The sequence below is a fragment of the Schistocerca cancellata genome, chromosome 5 (assembly GCF_023864275.1).
Source record: "Schistocerca cancellata isolate TAMUIC-IGC-003103 chromosome 5, iqSchCanc2.1, whole genome shotgun sequence".
Taxonomy (NCBI): Eukaryota; Metazoa; Arthropoda; class Insecta; order Orthoptera; family Acrididae; genus Schistocerca; species Schistocerca cancellata.
Window position 1 is genome coordinate 32228299 of NC_064630.1, and position 24558 is coordinate 32252856.

General features: G+C 42.2%; 1 protein-coding gene and 1 non-coding gene across 2 annotated transcripts in view; both read left to right on the forward strand.

The window, feature by feature from the left end:
• The window catches only part of LOC126188177 (non-homologous end-joining factor 1-like), a 137145-nt gene that overhangs the window by 32533 nt on the left and 80054 nt on the right, over positions 1–24558 (forward strand). The window contains exon 3 of the mRNA XM_049929698.1: positions 12933–13071. Within this exon, the coding sequence (XP_049785655.1) occupies positions 12933–13071 (139 nt within the window). The remainder of the gene's footprint in view (positions 1–12932; positions 13072–24558) is intronic.
• Trnas-aga (transfer RNA serine (anticodon AGA)) lies at positions 12055–12126 on the forward strand. Its single transcript has one exon. It is a non-coding gene; the product is annotated as a tRNA-Ser (tRNA).

A 24558-nucleotide genomic window follows, 5' to 3' on the forward strand; every position in this document is an offset into this window, starting at 1 on the left:
AAGCAGTAGAAGAAAACACACACACACACACACACACACACACACACACACACACACACACACACAGAGAGAGAGAGAGAGAGAGAGAGAGAGAGAGAGAGAGAGAACATTTGTCTACCTGCTTAATAGTGTGTTGGTCCACCTTTGGAACTCAGTACAGCAGCAGTTCTGCATGGCATTGATCTGGCAAATCCTGGGTAGATTTTGCAGAGGCTGCACACAATTTCTGTATCAGGTTCAAATCGGGTGAATGTGGTGGCCGAGACACTATTGTGACTTCACTATAATGCTCCTCAAACCACTGCGGCATGGTCCTGGTCTTATAATAAGGACAATTATCCTACTGGAAGATGTCATCACCATTATGGAAGATTTTGAACATGAAAGGGTGCAGATGATCTGCAATAATGTTCACGTTATTCATAGTCTCATGATACCTTTGATTACTACGTGTCTCATGGAAACCCTGGTGATGGTATAATACTGCCACCACCAGCGAGTTTGGTGTGGTGCCCGTATTGAGCAGCACTTTGCCAGAATAGCATATCTAGACACCAGTATCACCTATGTATTAGAAGAAATGTCCATTATAATTATCCGGGCTGTTATGCCGTGGTCGGTTGATGAATTCTGTGGTGATTCCCAACGTTTCGTCTCCGACTGCGGGAGACATCTTCAAGGGGGTCCGTAGCTCGATGGAAGGTCCAACACACACACTGGCTCGCTACTCCCCTTGAAGATGTCTCCCACAGTCGGAGACGAAACGTTGGGAATCACCACAGAATTCATCAACCGACCACGGCATAACAGCCCGGATAATTATAATGGACATGATATTTCCGGCCGTGAAAGTCTACATTTTAGTATTAGAAGAAATGTGGATTATCTGACCCAGCAAGGCGTTTCCATTGATCTATGGACCAGTCTCGATGATCATGAGCCCACTGCAACCACAACTGGCGATGCCATTGGGTCAACATGGGAACACACATTGGTCATCTGCTGCAGACTCCATGTTTAACAAGGCATGCTGAACAGTATGGTCTGACGTGTGCCTGCGCCAGCATCGTACTCTGTTATTACGGGTGCCACAGATCACCACATACCCTGCATTACAGAGTGCCAGGCCTCCAGCCAGCACATTATGTAATGATGTGTGACCTTGTCACATACTCATGTTTTCTCTGTTCTTCGACCACTTTCCGAAGGTGCTTCTGGCAATAGCAGACTAAGAGGATTTCCCCATTTGTGGCCCAAATCATTGCTAGAATGATACATGATTTTTCTCTGTGCTGCTTATACACTTTCATTACCACATCAAGTGCCTACAATGCCACCAGTTGGCATTTAACATTTAATGTTGTTGGAGGAGGACCGGGGGGTTCTTCGAGCATATGCCTTAATACAGATCAGAAATGCTAGAGACACAGATTGTTGTGCGGTGTGTACTTGAAGCCAGCTACTCTGTAATTTCACTCATACACTGTGCTTTACATATCATGACAAACATCATTATAACATCAACAAGAAATTCATCATGGAAATTATCATACTGGGTGGCTGTATGTGTGGTCTGCTGTAACAGGGATTTGTGTTTCCTGTGTGCTTCATTCATGATACTGTATGTGCAGCACAGATGTAGTTACATTAATGATAAATTATGGAATAATATTCTCTCAAGTGGGCCTGGCTTATTTCTGCATTACACTGGAATATATGTGCATGAATCTAAAACTATCGTATGTTACAAACTTGCAGCCCTTGTCACGAAAATCCAAACTTTTTATGGTGTAAACTTTGTGGCTACAATTCCCATGCGTGGAACATGCATAAGAATCTTTTCTCCACTTGATCATAATCTGCCATGCATATTAGGCCATGTGACCTATTCCTATTTAACTGACTGCTTCTTCTCAGAAACTTTTTGTCTTATTAAGATTCTTGGTGGAAGTTGTTCTTCTTCCATTTTTATAGTGGAGCAACTGTATACTGCACAGACAGTCCTGATACTTTTTGAAATGGTAGTTCCTTTCAGCATTTGATCACTCTATTTCGTAAAACAAACTTCTTGGAGTAGTGCTTTTTTGCATGACCTATATATGTGCTCAATATAGCCAAACTTCATTATATTTTTAGGTTATGTCATTAGTTACCTGTTTTTAAAATTGTGCTGTTCATAAAGCTTTCTGATCGAATGGAGTGTGTATTTACTTTGATATATCATGATCACAGTATTTACCGTCATTGCTTTATGGCCATGCTCTTGATCTTATAGATCTACAGAAGATTGCTGAAGGAAGAAAAATTACATGGCAATACAGGGAAGATCGAAATGTGCTACAACCTGGTATCATGTTTTTGTTTTGCTTTAGGAACCCAAAGACATTAAGGAGCCCAAAGACATCCAACCACTAAAGCACCTGCCCTATAGTTAGACACCTTGTAACATCCTCTGGGTCACACAACTTGCTTCATACTGTGTACCACCAATTTTGGGAAGTGCCTGTGTGTTACTGACAAGACACTAAATACATTCCCTCACACAAAGGTGTTATGACATGGTGCAGGTTATTTTTATTGAACAAAAGACACAAAAATAGTTTACACAGTGCACAGGACCAAGTCCAATCATGGTCGTCAACACCAAGTGAGACCCCCCTGCGGGTCCGGGGGCTAGAACAGGCCCGAGGTATTCCTGCCTGTCGTAAGAGGCAACTAAAAGGAGTCTCACACATTTAGGCCTTTATGAGATGGTCCCTTGTAGGATTTGATCTCCATTTTTCAAAATTTTCCCGAAGAGCCAATTGGGGAAGGGCGCCTTACATGGTGCATCGTGTCCATTGTGCATTGAGATCTTTAGCCCAGTTTCTCATTGTCGCATTGCAGTCCCGCCCATTCTCCATCTCTTAGGTGAGGACACCTTCCTGGGTGAGTTTTACACCATGCACTGTGCAGTGTCACTTTCTGTGCCAACGATGACCATGGACTTCTTTGCACCTCATATCCAGCACGGTAGCCAGTCCGTTGTGGTGGGGCTGCGTATACCCTGTTGGTTGTAACCCCCTGACAACACAGGGATCGCTCTGCTGATGCCTGCGCTGTTAACTCCCCACATATGCCGAGGAATAGATGCTCGTCATCCTGGGACATTGGGACTCTCAGCAATGGCCGTCTTTCCAGGTGGCCTTTGCTGCGGCTGGGTGGCACCCATGGGGAGGGTACCTGGTCGGAGTGTGTGGCATCAGGTCGGATGACACGCCATGAAGCGAATTATGTCATCTCTTGCTGGTGGTCACTGCCAGCAGTCTCTAAGTGGGCAAAGTCTAACTTTAATGCTAAGAAATATGACCGCAAGTCATTCCCTTCCCTGACCACACCACGGTAGGAACTCCAGGTTAAGGATGGCAGTGAAGCTTATTATCCCCTGTACATCGTATGTATGAGAGTTGTTGGGGAATCTTTCATGTCGATGAGGCCTCAGTTTTCTGTGGAGCATTTGGAGGACAAGTTTGGGGAGGTGGTGGGCTTGTCCAAAATGCGCTCTAGGTCCGTTTTGATAAAAACAGCATCCTCTGCCCAGTCACGGGCATTACTCGCTTGTGGCAAGTTGGGGGATGTTTCTGTTACCATCATGCCTGATAAAAGCTTCAATATGGTCCAGGGCATTATATTCCACAGGGACCTCAGTCTGACGACGAGCTGTGTGCCGATGTAGAGCAGCGAGGTGTTCATTTCGTCCGGCATGACCATCGGGATCCGAGGGATAATCAGGTTGCCACCGGTGCCTTCATCTTGGCCTTCAGTGGTGATACATTCTACATCTACATCTGCATCCATACTCCGCAAGCCACCTGATGGTGTGTGGCGGAGGGTACTTTGAGTACCTCTATCGGTCCTCCCTTCTATTCCTGTCTCATATTGTTCGTGGAAAGAAAGATTGTTGGTATGCCTCTGTGTGTGCTCTAATCTCTCTGATTTTATCCTCATGGTCTCTTCGCGAGATATACGTAGGAGGGAGAAATATACTTCTTGACTCCTCGGTGAAGGTATGTTCTCGAAACTTCAACAAAAGCCGGTACCGAGCTACTGAGCATCACTCTTGCAGAGTTTTCCACTGGAGTTTATCTATCATCTCCGTAATGCTTTCGCGATTACTAAATGATCCTGTAACGAAGCGCACTGCTCTCCTTCGGATCTTGTCTATCTCTTCTATATCAATCCTATCTGGTACGGATCCCACACCGGTGAGCAGTATTCAAGCAGTGGGCGAACAAGTGTACTGTAACCTACTTCCTTTGGTTTCAGACTGCTTTACCGACGATTAATTTTATATGGCTGTTCCATTTTAAATCACTCCTAATGCCTACTCCAATGTAATTTGTGGAATTAACTGCTTCCAGTTGCTGACCTGCTATATTGTAGCTAAATGATAGAGGATCTTTCTTTCTATGTATTTGCAGCACATTACACTTGTCTACATTGAGATTCAATTGCCATTCCCTGCACCGTGCGTCAATTCGTTGCAGATCCTCCTGCATTTCAGTACAATTTTCCTTTACCCTAGAAGGTCAAGGTGATGGTCTACCGCTGTGATGTCAAGCCATATATCCCTACTCCGATGAGGTGCTTTAAGTGCTGGAAGTTCGGCCATATGTCTTCTCGCTGTACTTCCAGCCCCATCTGTCGATGCTGTGGATGTCCATCGCATCCCAATACACCGTGTGCCCTGCCTCCCAACTGTGTCAACTGCGGAGAGCATCATTCACCTTGCTTGACAGACTGCAGGATTTTACAGAAAGAGGGGAAAATCGTGGAATATAAGACCCTGGACCGACTGACCTACACTGAGGCTAAGAGGAAATTTGAGTGCCCTCATCCTGTGGCTATGACCTCCTCATATGCCGCCACTACAAGAACAGTTGTCGCCCCATGAGTTCCTTGAATTCCTGTCGCCTCTCAGAACCGGAAGATTACACCTGCCTCCTTTATGGTGGAGGCCACTTCCCTCCCTGTTGCTCCCACACCACCTATTTTGGGTTGGGTCTTGGAGTCACGTGGCCTACTGGCTCCATGTCAGGGCGGCTTCCACCAGAAGTGCTCTACCACTGATAATCTTGTGTCCCTCGAGTCTGCCATCCGAACAACCTTTTCCAGATGCCGACACCTTGTTGCAGTCTTTTTTGATCCACACAAAGCATATGAAGCCACCTGGCGACATCATATCCTTGCCACATTATAAGGGTGGGGTCTCTGAGGTCCGCTCCTGATTTTTATCCAGAATTTCCTGTCACTCCATACTTTCTGTGTCCAAGTTGGTGCCTCCCATAGTTCTCTCCACATCCAGGAGAATGTGGTCCCGTAGGATTCTGTATTGAGTGTATCACTATTTTTAGTGGCCATTAATGATCTATCAGCAGCTGTGGGGCCGTCCGTCTCACTCTCTGTTTGCAGACGACTTCTCCATTTCGTACTGCTCCACCAGTATTGGTGTTGCTGAGTGGTGCCTACAGGGGGCCATCCCCAAGGCACAGTCATGGGCTCTCACCCACGGCTTCCTGTTTTTGGCCAGTAAATCGTGTGTCATGCACTTCTATCGGTGTCGTACTGTTCAGCCGGAAACAGAACTTTACCTTCATGACAGTCCACTCACTGTAGTGGAGTCATATCAATTCTTAGGACTGCTTTTCAACGCCTTGACTTGGCTACTTCATCTTTGTCAGCTTAAGCGAAAGTGCTGGCAACAGCTCAGTGCCCTTCGCTGCTTGAGCAACACCAACTGGGGTGCAGATCGCTCTACTCTGCTGCAGCTCTACAAAGTCCTTGTTCAATCCCGCCTATGGGAGTCTGGTTTATGGTTTGGCGGCACCCTCAGCGTTGCGTGTACTCGACCCGCTGCACCAATGTGGCATTCGCCTAACGACGGGAGCTTTTAGAACGAGTTCGGTGACCAGTGTCCTGGTGGAGGCCGGAGTCCCTCCATTGTAGATCCGACATGCTAAACTGCTCACCAGTTAAGTTGCACACATTCCTAGTCCTCCTGAGCATCCGAATTACCATCTCCTCTTTCCACCCGCAGCAGTTCATCTTCCGTTCATCTCCCGCATCAGCGGCCCAGGTCAGGGCTAACGATTGTGGTTTGTGTGCGATCCCTTCTGTCAGAAATGGAGTCCTTCCCTTTTACCCTCTTCCATCCAGGTCCGTCCACATACATCTCCATGGTGTACACCTAGGCCGCAGATTCATCTGGACCTTTCGCATGACCCAAAGGACTCAATTACTCCTGCCGCTCTCTGCTGTCAACTTCCTCTCCATTCTTGATGTGTTCCGGGGCTCTGAAGTGGTTTACACTGATGGCTCGATGGCTGATGGTCGTGTTGGCTTCGCCTATGTCCACAGAAGCCACTTTGAACAGCACTCCTTGCCTGATGGCTGCAGTCTATTCACTGCAGAGCTGGTGGCCATCTCTTGTGCACTTCAGTATATCCGTTCATGCCCTGGGGAATCGTTTCTTCCGTGCACTGACTCCTTGAGCAGCTTACAAGCTATCGACCAGTGCTACCCTTGCCATCCTTTGGTAGCACCCATCCAGGAGTGCATCTATGCCCTGGACCATTCCCATCATTCAGTGGTTTTTTTTGTGGATCTCAGGACACGTCTGCATCTCAGGCAATGAACTTGCCGACAGGCTGCCCAAACAGGCTATGCAGAAACCACTTCTGGAGATAGGCATCTCTGAACCTGACCTGCATTCTGACTTACACTGTAGGGTTTTTTGACTTTGAGAGATGGAATGGCATAGAAGTACACACAACAAACTGCGTGTCATTAAGGAGACTGCGAACGTGTTGAAGTCTTCCACACGGGCCTCTCGCGTGGAATCAGTTGTTCTCTACCAGCTCTGCATTGGCCACACTTGAGTGACCCACTGTTACCTCCTGCACCGTGAAGACCCGCCTCAGTGTCGTTGCAGCGCCTGGTTGACAGTGCCCCATATTCTGGTGCACCGTCCCACTTTGACTGCCCAATGATGAAATCTTGGGTTACTGGACTTGTTGCCACTAATTTTATCTGGCAACGCCTCATTGGCTGATTTAGTTTTATGTTTTATTTGTGAGGGTGGGTTTTATAGTTTGATCTTATTTTTAGCACATGTCCTTTGTCCCTCTGTGTCCTCCACCCTAGTGGTTCTAGGGTGGATGTTTTAATGTGCTGCAGAGTGGCTGGCTTCTCCTTTTTTATTCTCATGGTAATCTGCTTTGTTGTTTTAATCTCTTCATCCAGTTTCTTGCGTTTCTGTGGTTTTCATGTCCCCTTTTGTCCATTTATATGTTTATTGCCCTTCATCGTTCTTGTGATTTTTCATTTCATTCCGTTTTGAGTTGTCAGTCTCGTTTGTTTTATTCGAAAGAAGGGACTGATGACCTCGTAGTCTGGTCCCTTTCCCCCTCTTTTAATCCAACCAACCAGCCAACACAATAATTCATAGCAATTCTGTGGAGAAGGCAAGAGGCATCAGCAGTGATGCAGCTGCAGTGTAATGTGATGAAGTCTAGCAAGCAAATACACAAAGCTGGTGGTGCATCACAGTGCAGGCATACTTACGTCACTCCGCAGACCCCTGGTTGGCACCAAGTAACCATAAACAGAGCCACAGGGTTTGTCCGCTGTCTGGTGTGTCATCCTCAGCAGAGCGGAGTGTAACAGGCGTTGCGATCTGACGAGCCTTGTCGTATAAAGTGCTGTTACTGTAGTTTGTGGATACAGTAGAAAGCACCGAGTGAATTGGCAGATTATGTATCTTGCCCACCACAAACAGACCAGAAATTCACCAATAGTTGGTCTTGCATAGAAAGAGATTGTCACTGTTTCAGGCATGCCCCTGGGACCCATTCATTCATGGCAATATAGTGTGAAAGAGACCAGTAGTGGTGTCATTAGTGCTTTCCAATGATAGGGCGCCATGTTGGGAACTTTCATACCAGTATGTGTGTTATAAAAGGGTAGTGTGAGGACTGCAGTCCATAGGGATGATAACCTGCATCTTGAGAGGGTATGCTACTGGCAGAGAGGCACAACACATGGTAAATGCCACCCATTGTTAGAGCTAGTCAGCGGATGTGGTTAGCTGATGAACAAGTCAAAGTTTCCAATAAGTGCACTCCCTCCAGTAGTCTCAGTTACTGCTGTAGGAGCTGGAACTAGTTGGAAGAGGCAATCATTTGACTAAAGCATAGCTGAACATTTGGAATGTTTAGTACTATTGTTAAGAAGCAGTGAGGAAACAAAGAAGCTGCTCATTGGATAAAAGACAGCAAATGGTCTCTAAAGCTGAGTGTTCTGAGGTACTTTACATTTCACATGGAGAAACTTTTTTTGCAAATACTATTGCATGTGTTATCAAAAGAAGTTATTTTTAGGCTTGTCAAAATGAAGATAAGGTTTACTTGTGACGAAATGAACACAAGAGGTATTTTCTTTAATCCAGTAATGAAAACTTTTCAGAGTAAAAATTACTGTTATTTAAGAGTTACTTCCATTTTATTGACAGTAAAATTATTTATTAATATTTTAGTTCATATGTCATATTTTTGTTGTTAAGCTAAAAATACACATTTTGATTTTCTTAGTTTATTTCGTGTGCTGCATACTACCAAGAAACTTTTTTCTTGCTCTCCATAGTGATATTCAAATTTACAGTCGTTATTAAGGCTTTTCCATCCAGTCTGAGAGTTTTATCCTCGTTAAACTACAATATCACACTAAACACCAATGTGTGTTTATACAGAATTCACTGTTATGAATTTGGGCATTCTCTTCCCATGCATTCATAAAGATAGCACTGATTTTAAACATTTTTATTCTTCCCTGTGTTTCTAATCCCTCTGAACCATCCAGCAACATGAAAATTACTGAAGATTTCTGTAAACAAATATTTCAAACACTTGTAGCTGAAACAGAAGGCAGTCGGCTTGATTCACCTGTGTGAAGGGAAATGGCACAGAACCTCCAACTTTGGAAGGACCACTCTGTTTTCAGCTCTGCCCACTATATATGCGTGGTTTGCAAGTGTACTTTATCCATATTACTGTGTCATGCATCACTGTGTTGCCATGGCACTTTTTATTGCTCACTTGATTGCCAGAGCACGTTTTGTGGATCTAGATTTCTCAATTCATAAATGTGCATATCTTAAACTTTTGTGTGATTAGTAATCACATTTTTACACATTATAATCTGTAATTGCTAATATCTGTGGTCATTGGTAAATAAAATATTATTTATTGTTTCCTGTGACAGCTTGATTTCATTTCTGCTATCCATATTTTAACCATGGCATAAAGGGGTAAGTTGAATAATATTGATGGCATAATTAATCTGTGTGACACCCCTCAAATAAAAAGTGCTATGGGTTTATTAAATGTTGTGTAAATTATGACCCATCAGTATACTGGATGGACTGTACAAACAGCATTCACTTTCTGTGCTGGCAAAAAAGAAAGAAATCTTGCAATTATTGTCAGATGCTTTTGTGTAACTGATGAATGGAGAACTTGTTTCTGCATATATTCTTGGCACTTTGCAGTGGTCTTAATGACATGGAATAAAACTTTAAATGTATGATCATAGTAAAATTTATTTGGATATTTGTTGGTAGGACATGTTCTGAGACATCTAGGGATCACCAATTTAGTATTGGAGGGCAGCGTGGAGGGTAAAAATCATAGAGGGAGACCAAGAGATGAATACACTAAGCAGATTCAGAAGGATGTAGGCTGCAGTAGGTACTGGGAGATGAAGAAGCTTGCACAGGATAGAGTAGCATGGACAGCTGCATCAAACCAGTCTCAGGACTGAAGACCACCACAACAACAACAACAAGTATTAGGAAACAAAATGGTAGACATGTTTTTAAAATATTTAGGAAACCAACCACAACTGATGTGTTGATAGAAAATAATTCCTGCCATCCTAATAGCCAGAAACTTTCTGCTTTTAGATCTTTGATAGATACAGCCTTTAGAGTCCCTATGAATGAAGAAGACAGAATGACTGAGCTGAACATCGTGAAACAACAGCCAGAGCTAATGGGTATCACCAGAACGTTGTCAATAAATTAATATGACAGAAACAGCGCGCGAATGCAAGGAAGAATACCGCAAATAATGTTATGAGAGTTACAGTACCATACTTCGGTGATATTTCGCAAAAAGTGGCTAACATTTTCAAACCTTTTAAAGTTGATACCGCTTTTTAGACCAATAATATGCTGCGGTTTAAACTAAGAAATAATTTACAGCAGAAAAGCGATAAATATGATGGAGCGAGGATCTATAAAATTCAGTGTAACACGTGCAAGGCAAGCTATGTAGGCCATAGCGATGCTTTCCGGCTTAATAATTTCGAAAAGTCAGCTGTAGCCACACACTTTTGGGAAACAGGACACCCCATATTGGGAATAGATCAGGATCTCATTATTTTACATAGACAGCACAAAGGCAAATAGCTGGATCTACTAGAACACCTGGAAATTACGATACATAGCGTGGATAATCAGAACACACTGAATGAACAGCTAACTGGTGATACAAATAACCTTTTCAAACATTTCACTTGTTTCTTTTTGTAACTACATTTTTAGCAATTGGCAGGATACCATCATTTCATGAGGTCCTTGGAACATGTCTATGTTATCTGTTTGTTAGACATCTCTGTGACTTCCTTGTTTACTTGCGCATGAGCTTACTCGCGTTTCAGTGTCATGTTTGGCTATGTGGTGTGTGGTATCAACGAAGACCCACGGGCTGTTTACGACGATAGAGGAGAGAGCCATGTGGTTAGATGTTGAACACCATAGGCAACACCATTTTAGAGTTTTTTATATTTTGATGACTATGTTGAGATGCACCTTGGAAGACACGGCTGCAACAAGGAAAGTAGCCACGATGTTTTAATTTTATTATCAGTTTTATGGTGCCTGGTGCATGTTCCAATTTAGCGAGTTTTAACAGGTTCTTTTACTTTTTATTGTTCTGATGATGGAAGCTTGACTTCCGAAACGCGTCAATATTAGTGTTTTACACTATAAACAAGTGGTTGAGCTGATATATTTTTTAACATTGACATAATTGTGTGTTTCTTTTCTGGTATGTGTCTGCATCCCTAGTATGTATTGAAATCTACACGCCACAACAGCATACCAGGACATTAGAGAATCTAAAGAAAAATGGCGCAAACCATTAATAACGTGTAGTCATTGTGTAGGTGCTGTGGTGTGAAGGGTTTCAGTATTCACCAGCACTACAAACCTTCAAATAAACAAAACATTATTTATATAGCTTTATTTTTTCAAGGTGATAATTATAATTTTGACTGCCCGTAGTAGTTGACATCCTTTTTGTTGGGACTCGCTCTGTGACCAGCAAGTATTATTTACAAAATCTAATATCAATCTTATCAAGATACTTCAATGTTTATGATGTATAGTAATCGTGCTCACAGAGACAGATGTTGTTTTGCTGTTGTGATTTTAGAGCATTTATCATTGCTTTAGGCCTGCTTTGATGCTATTCCAATACAACTGGAGAGCCTCTCTGATAGTGTTAGGGGGAAACCAAGTGGACTGAGTGTGAATGGGAATTTGATTGAGGAGGGAGGCTTGCTATGGTAGTCTGTGCAGTAACGGAAAGCCATTGTTCGTGAGTGGCAAAGTGGTCAGCGCATCGGCTTGCTGAGCAGGAGACCTGGGTTTGAATTCCAGCCTCGGTAAAAATTTTCATTCATTGCTTCAGTCTGCATAAACACATCATAGATGTTTGAGATTTGGAAAGGTCTCTGGAACCGTATAGTTTTATTTGAGTAAAAGTATCTATGCCTGGGTTTCAGGCAGAATCCCACGGTTCCTTCGATGCTGAAGTTCTGTTCCAGTACAGTTCAAGAGCCTCTGCAATGCTTTGCGAGCTGAGTGGGAAAACCAGTGGGCTGAGGTGTGAATGGGGTTTGGATTAAAGAGGGAGGCATGCTATTCAGGACCGTGCAGTTGTGTAAAGCCGCTGTGCCAGGGTGGCATAATGGCCAGTGCATCTGCCTAGAGAGCAGGAGACCCAGGTTCAAATCCTGGCCTTGGTACAAATTTTCATTTGTCGCTTCAAACTCCATATATGCATCTTTCATAACTGAGTTTGCAAATATCATAATATGTGACATAATTGGCAATATATTTGAAGTGCATTGACTTAGAAGTTAATGTTCATTATACCACCAAGACACCATAGATATTAGTATGGGACATAAATTTCAACTTGATATGTATACCGGTTCCTGAGAAAAATAGTTTGAACATTTGGATGGGAGGATGGACAACAATGTCAATTGAGACACAGAACCCTAAAAGCACACATGTGCTTTGGCCCCTCCCTCTGCACACACACACACACACACACACACACACACACACACACACACATTCTCTCACTGCCACAGTGATTGGACAATGTAGATGAATAGGACACTGCAGCCAAGCGATTCGCCCCACTCCCTCCAAAAAAAGACACTGCCAGAAGGCTCCTCAGTGATTTCAGTCATGCTTATGTGCCTGTCAACCACTCAATAATGCAACAAAATGATTTGTATTTCAACCAACATCATGCAGTACCTCATTCATATTTCAGTGTGTTGAAAGTAAATTAAAGATATGATAATACTACCTACTCCACCATATTTAATTATAAATTCAAACTATAAAGTGTATTGGGAACTGTAAATAGAAAATAAAATTTTTGTCATCTGACTGAATTATTTATTGTGGGGTGTTCTAGAATTGGAGTTTCTCTTTGCACATTACATTGTAAAATAAATTTTAGTGTCTTGCAATAACACAGTCACTGATATTCTGTTGCTTCACTTGTTATATGTCTACAAAATTTGCTTTTCAGTTTATGCAAGAAGTAACAGTTCCTTTGGCACTAATGGTAAAAGAGCTGCAGGGTAGAGTAACACAGTTATATGAAATTTTGAAGAGAAAAGATATAGAAATTCAGCAATATAAACTGGAGGGTGCACAGATCTGCAGAAGTAAGTTACTCAATGGCATATGCAAAAACAGTTTTATGATGGTTGTTTTACATGTAATCGAACAAAGAGCTCTAAGAAAGTTTGTGGGTTAAGTCCCATTTAGTTAGAATACAATGTGTCTGTTTCTGCTTTTTCTTCTTATTCTTCTTCAAATGCTTGTCAAACTAATTTACAGGAAAACAAACCTTGCTTTCATCATTTTGTCTGTGGTTTGCTCACCCAGCCAGTTCTTGGTTTTCTGATCCCTATTCACCTTTCAAGATAACATAAAATTATAGTGTTTGTTGCAAACCTCACTTTAACAGGGAGCTGGTTTGACTCATTATCCTTCAACTGTGTAAAAAGCTGAAGATAAAAGTTGACAGATTAGAACAAAAATCTTAATGTCAGTCAGAAAGTTTTAAATTTTTATTTGATCTTACCTCGATTTTGTATGTAAATTGTGTCTCCTTCTATGTACTGGTGCAGTCATCTTGAGATATGAATGGTTCCTACATGGTGCAGAAGGATCTGTGGATTCTTTTCATTTGGTATATTGACATTCTTTTCATTTGGTATATTGATATTAATAATAACAGCTTTAGAGATGTATATTCATTTTTTAATTTGTGCAGTCACACATTTAACAACACACCATACGCTATACAAAAAAAGGACTGCCACCTATCTTTCACATCTTGTCAACAACTAATACGCACATCCGAATGGCCATGAAGTTAGACTAAAGTGACCAGTGAAGTTCAACTAGGAAGACAGAGATGTTTATATTTACATATCAGTATTTGCCCCCATAGATAAAAGTTAGTAGACACTGTGTGCTTATGCACACAATATGTAAGGCACACAGCCTGTGATTACTACAGATTTTGTATGGACCATAAGCTTGTGGTAATTTTATTTGTATGGTCAGGTGATATTCCTAATTGTTATAATGGGCACTTTGAAAAATTTATCTTTACTTCTGGTGCAACACTATTTGTTGTTCGTAACCACAGCATGTGATCTTTAGCTTGTACTACACATGCCCTCCAGTGGCGAGATAGGCGACTTTGTAGCTTGTCTGCTGCCTCTGTTAGAACTCCGCCAACAGCATAGTGCTGTGCGGCAAGCTTGTGACAGTCACATTTGCTGCTAACATCCATGGTTGGTACAAGGATTTTATCAATTGTGCACATTTTATCAACTGGATTTTAATCATGATAACTATGTGTGGGGAGTGACTTTTATGATTTTGATTTCATGTAATGTAAAGTTCCATAAGGTATGTGTAATTTTGGCCTTTTTATAACAAGTTCATAAGGTATATGGAATTTATTTTATATAATGCATGATACAGTTTGTAGTCTTCCTCCAACCCCCCAGTCACCCTTTAGCATCTTTGTTTTCCCCTTAGATCAAATAACATCCACACCTACATGGTTAATCTGCAATTCATACTTAAGTGCCTGGCAGAGGGTTCATCGAACCGTTTTTGTACTGCTCTCGAATGGCACGTGGGAAAAAAGGAACACCTAAATCTTTTCGTTTGAGCTCTGATTTCTGTTATTTTATTATTATGATCATTTCTCCCTATGTAGGTGGATGTCAACAAAATATTTTGACATTAGGAAGAGAAAATTGGTGATTAAAATTTCATAAATAGATCTCGCCACAAAGAAAACCGCTTTTGTTTCAGTGACTGCCACCCCAACTCGCGTATCATATCAGTGACATTCTCACGCCTGTTGCACGATAACATGAAACGAGCTGCCCTTCTTTGCACTTTTTCGATGTCCTCTGTCAATCCTACCTGGTAAGGATCCCACACCACGCAGCAATATTCCAGCAGAGGACGGACAACTGTAATGTAGACTGTCTCTTCTTCTAAGTGTTCTACCAACAAAGCGCAGTCTTTGTTTCGCCTTCCCCACAATATTATCTATGTCGTCTAACCAATTTAAGTTGCTCGTAATTGTAATTCCTAGGTATTTAGTTGAATTGACAGCCCTTAGATTTGTGCGATTTATCGTATACCCAGAATTTATCGGATTTCTTTTAGTACCCATGTGGAAGACCTTGCACTTTTCTTTGTTTAGTGCCAATTGCCACTTTTCGCACCATACAGAAATTCTCTCTAGATCATTTTGTAATTGGAATTGATCAGCCGATTATTTTACTAGACTGTAAATTACAGTGTCATCTGTAAAAAATGTAAGGGGGCTGCCCGGATTATCTCCTAGATCATTTATGTAAATCAGGAACAGCAGAGGGCCTATGACACTACCTTGCAGAACACCAGATATCACTTCTGTTCTACTCAGTGATTTACCATCTTATCACTACGAACTGTGACCTCTCTGAGGGGAAATCACGAATCCAGTCCACAACTGAGATGATAATCCATATGCATGCAATCTGATTAATAGTCACTTGGAGGAACGGTATCAAAAGCCTTCTGGAAATCTAGGAATATGGAATCGATCTGAGATCCCTTGCCAACAGCACTCATTACTTCATGGGAATAAAGAGCTTGCTGTGTTGCACAAGAACAACGTTTTTGAATGTGTGTTGGTTATGTATCAATAAGTCATTTTCTTCAAGGTGATTCATAATGTTTGAGTACAGTATATGCTCCAAAATCCTACTGCAAACTGTGGTCAGTGATATGGGTCTGTAATTCAATGGGTTACTACTATTTCCTTTCTTGAATATTGGTGTGACCTGTGCTACTTTCCAGTCTATAGGAACAGACCTTTTGTCAAGTGAGTGATTGTATATGATTGCTAAGAAAGGTGCTATTGTGCCTGCATACTCTGAAAGGAATCTGATTGGTATACCATCTGGACCAGAAGATTTGCCTTTCGTAAGTGATTTGAGTTGTTTCGCAGCACCTAAGATATCTACTTTTATGTCACTCATGCTAATAGCTGACCTGGTTTCGAATTCTGGAATATTTACTTCATCTTCTTTCGTGAAGGAATTATGGAAAACTGTATTTAATAACTCTGCTTTAGTGGCACCATCATCGGTAACATTTCCATCGCTATCGCGCAGTGATGGTATTGACTGTTTTCTACCACTGGTGTACTTACTTAACATACAACCAGAATCTCTTTGGGTTTTCTACTGTATTTTGAGACAATGTTTCATTGTGGAAACTATTAAAAGCATCTTGCAATGACATCCACACTAAATTTTGAGCTTCCGTGAAACTTAGCCAGTCTTGGGGATTTTGTGTTCTTCTGAATTTGGCATGCTTTTTTTGTTGCTTCTGCAACAGTGTTCTGACATGTTTTGTGTACCATGATGGATCAGTACTGTCTCTTATTAACTTATGCAGTATGAATCTATCTATTGCTGTCAATACTGATCTGTGAATTTGAGCCATATCTGGTCTACACGTACATAATTAGCTTGGAAGGAATGGAGACACACTCTTAGAAAAGCATCAAGCGAATTTTTATCTGCTGTTTTAAATAGATATATTTTACATTTATTTTTAGTGGTTTTGGTTGGTATGGCTTTGAGCCTCACTACGGTGACCTTGTGTTCACTAATCCCTGTATCCGTCATGACACTCTCTATTAGATCTGGATTATTTGTGGCTAAGAGATCAAGTGTGTTTTCGCAACCATTTACAATTCGTGTGGGCTTGTGAACTAATTGTTCAAAGTAATTCTCAGAGAAAGCATTTAGTACAATTTCAGAAGATGTTTTCTGTCTACCACCGGCTTTGAACATATATTTTCGCCAACAACTCGAGGGTAGACTGAAGTCTCCACCAATTATAACTCTATGACTGGGGCACTTATTTGTAATGAGATTCAACTTTTCTTTAAACTGTTCAGTTATTATATCATCTGAATCGGGGGTCAATAGAAGGAGCCAATTATTATTTTGGTACGACTGTTGGGTATAACTGTGGTGTCACCACCAGACACCACACTTGCTAGGTGGTAGCCTTTAAATCGGCCGCGGTCCGCTAGTATACGTCGGACCCGCGTGTCGCCACTGTCAGTGATTGCAGACAGAGCGCCGCCACACGGCAGGTCTAAAGAGACGTCCTAGCACTCGCCCCAGTTGTACAGCCGACTTGCTAGCGAAGCTACACTGACAAATACGCTCTCATTTGCCAAGACGATAGTTAGCATAGCCTTCAGCTACATCATTTGCTACGACCTAGCAAGACGCCATGACCAGTTTATATTGAGATTATATAATGTATCAACAAGAGCGATGTTCACCAATTGTGGATTAAAGTTAAGTATTCTACCAGTTACGCTTGTTTGGCTAGTCTTATTTCTCTGACTTGTTCCAGACCTCACGCCAGCCTGTGTGAGCTTAATCGCGTGCTATTCGGCTACAAGTCATAGTGGATTGACTGTCGGGTCAGTCCACTACAATAACCTCTACCCCTAGTAATTCTCAGGAACTATCTATTTCAACTTCACTAGAAGATAAACTACTCTCAACAGAAACAAACTTCCTACTGTCTTCTTTATTTAATCTATCCTTTCTGAACACGGTTTGCGCCTCTGTAAAAATTTCGACAGAGTTTACCTCTGACTTAAGCCAGCTTTCTGTTCCTATAACGATTTCAGCTTCAGTGCTTTTTCTCAGCATTTGAAGCTTTTGTACTTTTCCAACATAGCTACAACAATTTACAACTACAGTACCGATTGTTGCTTGGTCGATTCTCATTGTTTCTTTGCCCTGTACCGTTTGAGACTGGAGCCCTTGTTGACCTTTCCTGAGACTGTCTAACCTAAAAAACTGCCCACACTCACACAGCCCCTGCTACCCGTGTAGCTGCCTCCTGTGTGTAGTGGACACCTGACCTATTTAGCGGAACCTGAAACCCCACCACCTTATGGCGCAAGTCGAGGAATCTGTAGCCTACACAGTCATAGAACTGTCTGAGCCTCTGATTCAGACCCTCCACTCGGCTCTGTACCAAAGGTCTGCAATCAGTCCTATCGATGATGCTGCAGATGGTGAGCTCTGCCTTCATCTCGCTAGCAAAACTGGCAGTCTTCACCAACTCAGATAGCTGCCGGAAACCAGAGAGAATCTCTTCCGATCCATAGCGACACATGTCATTTGTGCCGACATGAGCCACCACCTGAAGTTGGCTGCACCCTGTACCCTTCATGGCTTCTGGAAGGACCTTTTCCATATCTTGGAGGACTCCCCCGGTATGCACACAGAGTGCACACTGGCTTTCTTAGCATCCTTAGCTGCCATATCCCCAGGGGGCTCCATTACCCGCCTAACATTGGAGCTCCCAGTGACAAGCAATCCCACCCTCTGCGCTTGTGCGGACCTCTTAGGAAGACCGGCCACTGACGCAACAGGCGAGGCCACCCTTGCTGGCTCAGAAGTACTTTCAGCAGTGGGCAGTACCTCAAACCTGTTATGGAGGCATAAGGTTACAGCCTTGCGGCCAGCACCAACTTTCGCCTTCCGCCCAGGGATTCACGACCCCGCCACAGTTCGCCAATCACCGTCAGGCAAGTGTCGACCAGCAGGGATGTCCGAATTCGAGGGCGCAGTGGCATCAGAGATCCCAGGCGATGCTACAGGTTCCAGAGGCGCCAAAGCACTCTCCTCGGGTGTCCCAATGTCACCGCGGCCCAGGGCAACAGCCTGGAGCCTGTCGACCACGGCCAATACAGCTTCCAGCTGTTTACGGATGGTGGCCAATCCCCCCTGAATCCATACACAACAGGCACAGCCCCTATCCATCCCTAGCAATTTTTTTCCCTCTCTTTTATCTCACAAGCTGTTCAAAACAAACAGATAACTGACGACTAAGCGAATTTACACTATATGGGTACTAAAATGCGATTCTACAACTCTCAGATACTCTAATACTCCCAAAATTTGTGAATTAAACTATGCAAGTACCTAAAAACACGCAAAGAAAGTAAGAATTAAACTATAAAACAAATAAGTGAGCTAAGATTGCGACTTGCTGCTGGTTGCTGCTTATCCAGCGGCGGCAGGGAGCTCATAATCATAGCATAAGGATGTTGAAACTCGTGATCTTGGAACAATAAAAGTGTGTACACTCTGATTGCATTGTAAAAAATACGTTCATTTCCAGTATGTGGTGTTAATCACTTCCATTACAGTGTGGTACAAGCATCAGACTGATATGGAATCCGAACTATGGTTTTATTGGACTTTTTCTTGTACACAAAGTATTGTCAGAGGCAAAAGTTGCATAGTAGTCAAAAAGGTCGTAGTATCAACAGTAGCTCAAAACCCAAATGGTTGGTCATTTTTTACATTTTGGGTTTATAACCAGGGTACTTAACCACTAAGTCAAAGCAACAGGGTGACCTAAAGGAAACGTACAGTTTTCAAATGAGTGGTAATATGTTGTTTTTTTTTAATACAAGATTAAAAGTTAACTTCTGTTTGATTTACATGGTCATTTATGGTACATATCTCCAATTTTCATATCTTGAGCCATATGGCATTGGTCAGTCAGAGCCACCTCATCTTTAATGGCAGTTTTCACCTCCATTCAACTTTGGGGTTTGTTAACATAGATGCTTTTTATCAAATAGCCACATAAGAATGTCACAAATGGACAAGTCTGGTGACAGGCAGGGGAAAACATTCATCACAACTGGCATGGGTGCATTTGCAGTGTGCACTGTTGCACAATCGTGTTGAAAATAAGCACCCCCTGTGTTTATCCATTGTCTCTATAATTCCATCAGAATGTCTTTATCTTGAGTATGTAACATTCAGATTCCGTTGTATCTGTTATGCTCTCCACCCCAGAAAAAGAAGACCTGATTAACAGCGGCTACAGCATATCACTGAGTTGCACGTGTGGAGTGGAGAGATCTTTTGTGAACTAGGTAAGGCTGTTCAGGGGCACAAAAACAATTGTTGTTTGTAAAATGAAACATTTAAGTGAAAGTATACCTCATCGGTCATATACGCCATTGTATTTGGGTCATCTTCTCATTTTTGGAAGCCCTAATGATTGCCTCTTTCACAGTGGAGATGTTATCAGGTTCCTGGCATTTTTAATCAGGATCTCATGGGTTCTTCTTGACAATATTTGCTGCTGTTCTGGAACCAATAACACACCTTATAGTGGTATTTTGACTTGGAGGTGTGCACTGAAATCGGGTACAAAATATTTGCCACATTGCAACAATGGACTCAGCATTTAGGAGAACGGTATCATACACACACACAATGCTCTATCACCCACAGTTCCATTGCTACAAAAATGGACAGTCCTGAAGTGAATAACATAAAATGCCCTGTATCTGTTCTAACTAGAAACACAAGGAAATACAGTCATAAATAACTAACTTTTAATTGGTTACTGAATGACAATGAGAATATGAGTGCACAGTGAGTAATAACATGACTGGAATACATTTGACAAGTGAGAGCTCAGATGCTCAAGTATGCAGATAAAAAGTTACAAATTCTGGCAGGTGCCACTCTGCACATATGTCGGATCAGGTAATAGTTATCAGTAACAGGTGGTTTACTACTGGCATAGACCATATAAATTCAGGCAGGCTAAGAAAAAAAATCTTACCTTTATAATATTGGATGATATTGAATTTGTTGTTGTTGTTGTTGTTGTTGTTGTGGTCTTCAGTCGTGAGACTGGTTTGATGCAGCTCTCCATGCTACTCTATCCTGTGCAAGCTTCTTCATCTCCCAGTACCTACTGCAACCTACATCCTTCTGAATCTGCTTAGTGTATTCATCTCTTGGTCTCCCCCTACGATTTTTACCCTCCACGCTGCCCTCCAATACTAAATTGGTGATATCTTGATGGCTCAGAACACGTCCTACCAACCGATCCCTTCTTCTGGTCAAGTTGTGCCACAAACTTCTCTTCTCCCCAATCCTATTCAATACTTCCTCATTAGTTATGTGATCTACCCATCTAATCATTAGCATTCTTCTGTAGCACCACATTTCGATACCTTCTATTCTCTTCTTGTCCAAACTACACTCCTGGAAATTGAAATAAGAACACCGTGAATTCATTGTCCCAGGAAGGGGAAACTTTATTGACACATTCCTGGGGTCAGATACATCACATGATCACACTGACAGAACCACAGGCACATAGACACAGGCAACAGAGCATGCACAATGTCGGCACTAGTACAGTGTATATCCACCTTTCGCAGCAATGCAGGCTGCTATTCTCCCATGGAGACAATCGTAGAGATGCTGGATGTAGTCCTGTGGAACGGCTTGCCATGCCATTTCCACCTGGCGCCTCAGTTGGACCAGCGTTCGTGCCGGACGTGCAGACCGCGTGAGACGACGCTTCATCCAGTCCCAAACATGCTCAATGGGGGACAGATCCGGAGATCTTGCTGGCCAGGGTAGTTGACTTACACCTTCTAGAGCACGTTGGGTGGCACGGGATACATGCGGACGTGCGTTGTGCTGTTGGAACAGCAAGTTCCCTTGCCGGTCTAGGAATGGTAGAACGATGGGTTCGATGACGGTTTGGATGTACCGTGCACTATTCAGTGTCCCCTCGACGATCACCAGTGGTGTACGGCCAGTGTAGGAGATCGCTCCCCACACCATGATGCCGGGTGTTGCCCCTGTGTGCCTTGGTCGTATGCAGTCCTGATTGTGGCGCTCACCTGCACGGCGCCAAACACGCATACGACCATCATTGGCACCAAGGCAGAAGCGACTCTCATCGCTGAAGACGAAACGTCTCCATTCGTCCCTCCATTCACGCCTGTCGCGACACCACTGGAGGCAGGCTGCACGATGTTGGGGCATGAACGGAAGACGGCCTAACAGTGTGCGGGACCGTAGCCCAGCTTCATGGAGACGGTTGCGAATGGTCCTTGCCGATACCCCAGGAGCAACAGTGTCCCTAATTTGCTGGGAAGTGGCGGTGCGGTCCCCTACGTCGTTTATCAGTTGCTGACCCTCGAATCATGAAACGACGTGACGCAGTCATGTTTCGATTCATGAGGGTCAGCAACTGATAAAAAAAAATGGGGCCCCCGGGTCCCAAGGTCGCGATGGCGGCGTCACTGTCCCGCCGAGATAATTTGTCCTTTTAGGACAATTATCTGAGCAAGCACCCACGCCAGCAAAAGGTTGCCCAACACGTGCTGTTCGGTAATGTAATCTGGAGTGATAGAAATGTAAGTATTGATAACTGAAATTGCTTAGCAACCAATCTAGTATATAAGGGGCGTAAAATTGTTGTCTTCACAGTATGTCCTCTGACTACACCTCGAAAAAGTCTATTGTGTGTGACGAGCTCCCAGAAACAGTAAGTACATTTCTGTATAATGGACACTTTGTACAAACTTGCACGAATTGCTGTTTGTGGAAGACTTACAAATGCTTTAGATATGTATCAATTAGAAGTACCACAAACCATACGAGATGATATTTTACTGGAATTCAGATATTCAAAATTCAGTTTCATGCTGAATTCATATAGACTGCCAGAATGCTATATTTTTGATGGAAGTGAAAATGTCCCAATGATAAACGAAATTGTAAATGATGCAATAGAAGCAGCTTCCAAAATAAGAGCTGGAATTCCAGTTCCATGGGAGACACTCGCTTTAACCACAATGTCTTTCTTCGATACTACTACATTCTGGCAAAGTCGATTTAAAATTAAAATGTTTTTTTATGAAATTACTTATAAGCAATTCGTATTTACCATTTGTGAAAATTGCTTATATAAATTATCAGATTCCTGGCAAAATCCGCTACTACAACCACTTCTAACTGATATGAAAATTAATATGGTTACCAAGCCACCATATTTTTCAAATGGTGTAATTTGTCCTCCACAAATTAAGCAATATAGCCTTTGGTGCATGTTCTGTGCCAATTGTCCTTTATTCAGAAGTGTACGTTGTGGTGGCTCATTAAGCCAAGTATTTGATTCCGAAGACGACGACGATGATTTACCTGGTTTATTACTTGCAGACCTCTAATGGAGACGCTGACGGAAATCTTTCAGTCCATCTTCACGCTGGTTCAAGCTCACCTGACGAATCCAACCCTGAAAATCTTCATTTGGATTGCTACGAGATTGCACTGTCAGTTGGGAGCAACCGATGGACCCTTAGGAACATACATATTCACCATTTTGAATTGTTTGACGAAATTCGAAAATTCCTGTTCACAATTATCGTTTGGTTGCCAGAACTTTTGCGAATATCTGAAATCTCAGAACGATGGTATTACACTGACGTCATTGTCATCAGAGGACCGAACGATATTGATGAATTTGGTAGACGAATTGCTTCTATCGCATCAGTCTACCCTGGAGAAATTATCATATGGAAACATGATGACGACCACATCCACCTCGTCCACGATTGCACATACTCCTCTAGACGATGTAGATGCCGATTTAGGGTTGACCCATTTATTGCCACCAGAATTAAGAAATGTCCACGACGAAGGAGAGCAATCACAGCCATGTCCGACCTCGACTGGTTCAATATACTCATATATTTCTTCTTGCAAAAAAGGCCAAGTCGGGGACAAGTTTGGATTAGAGGAACCCATAAGAGAGTGCCTGGTGAATTTGAAATTGTACAATGAGTCAGTTTCATCGAGGGATCCCTCTCAGTATTGGAAAGGGAAAACCCTCGAATTAATGATCAGTTGCAACAAGAACTCACCAGAGATGGCTCACGTAAATGGCCTCATACAAAGCGCAAGCCAATCTCTGACTACCAAAGGTGCAACCCTGAAACGACGGCAAAAAAGGTACTTTCCATATTAATGTCATACAATTGTACACCACCAGAAAATTTAGTGAATGTAATACCATCTGCTCATCCATATTTTATTAATTTGATTGACCCTAAATTCAAACGATTTTTCGATATGGGTTTGGAATTGTATAAAAAAACCATAAATGAATTGGATTTACATGGTATAGAAAATTTATTGTGTTCTGGTTCAGAAGATAATATTTTTTATTCTCATTCCACAAATGTTTGGGAGTACTATTATACTCTTCAGGATTCTCTTGCTTGGCTAAATAAACTTTTATGGTGCAGATGATACTGACGAGGTTACTAAATTTTTAACAAATCTTGTATCTTGGTTCAATAAAAAAGGATTGTATCAATGGCAAGAATTTGAAGGTAATAGTGTATATGTACCAAATAAAAAATTAAACACATTATGTATTGTTGGTCCACCCAATAGCGGCAAAAATTGGTTTTTTGATTGTATAATTTCACTTGGTTTAAATGTTGGCCACATTGGACGTTGTAATAATAAAACAAATCAGTTTGCATTACAAGATGCTGTTAATAGACGTGTCATTGTTGATAATGAAATTTCTTTAGAGGAGGGTGCAATTGAAGATTTTAAAAAAGTGTGTGAGGGTATTGCTTGTAATATTAGAGTAAAGTACAAAGGAGACGCTATATTAAGACGTACTCCGTTATTGTTAATTTCAAATTCTGAACCAGTTATTTGTTCTCACCCAGATTT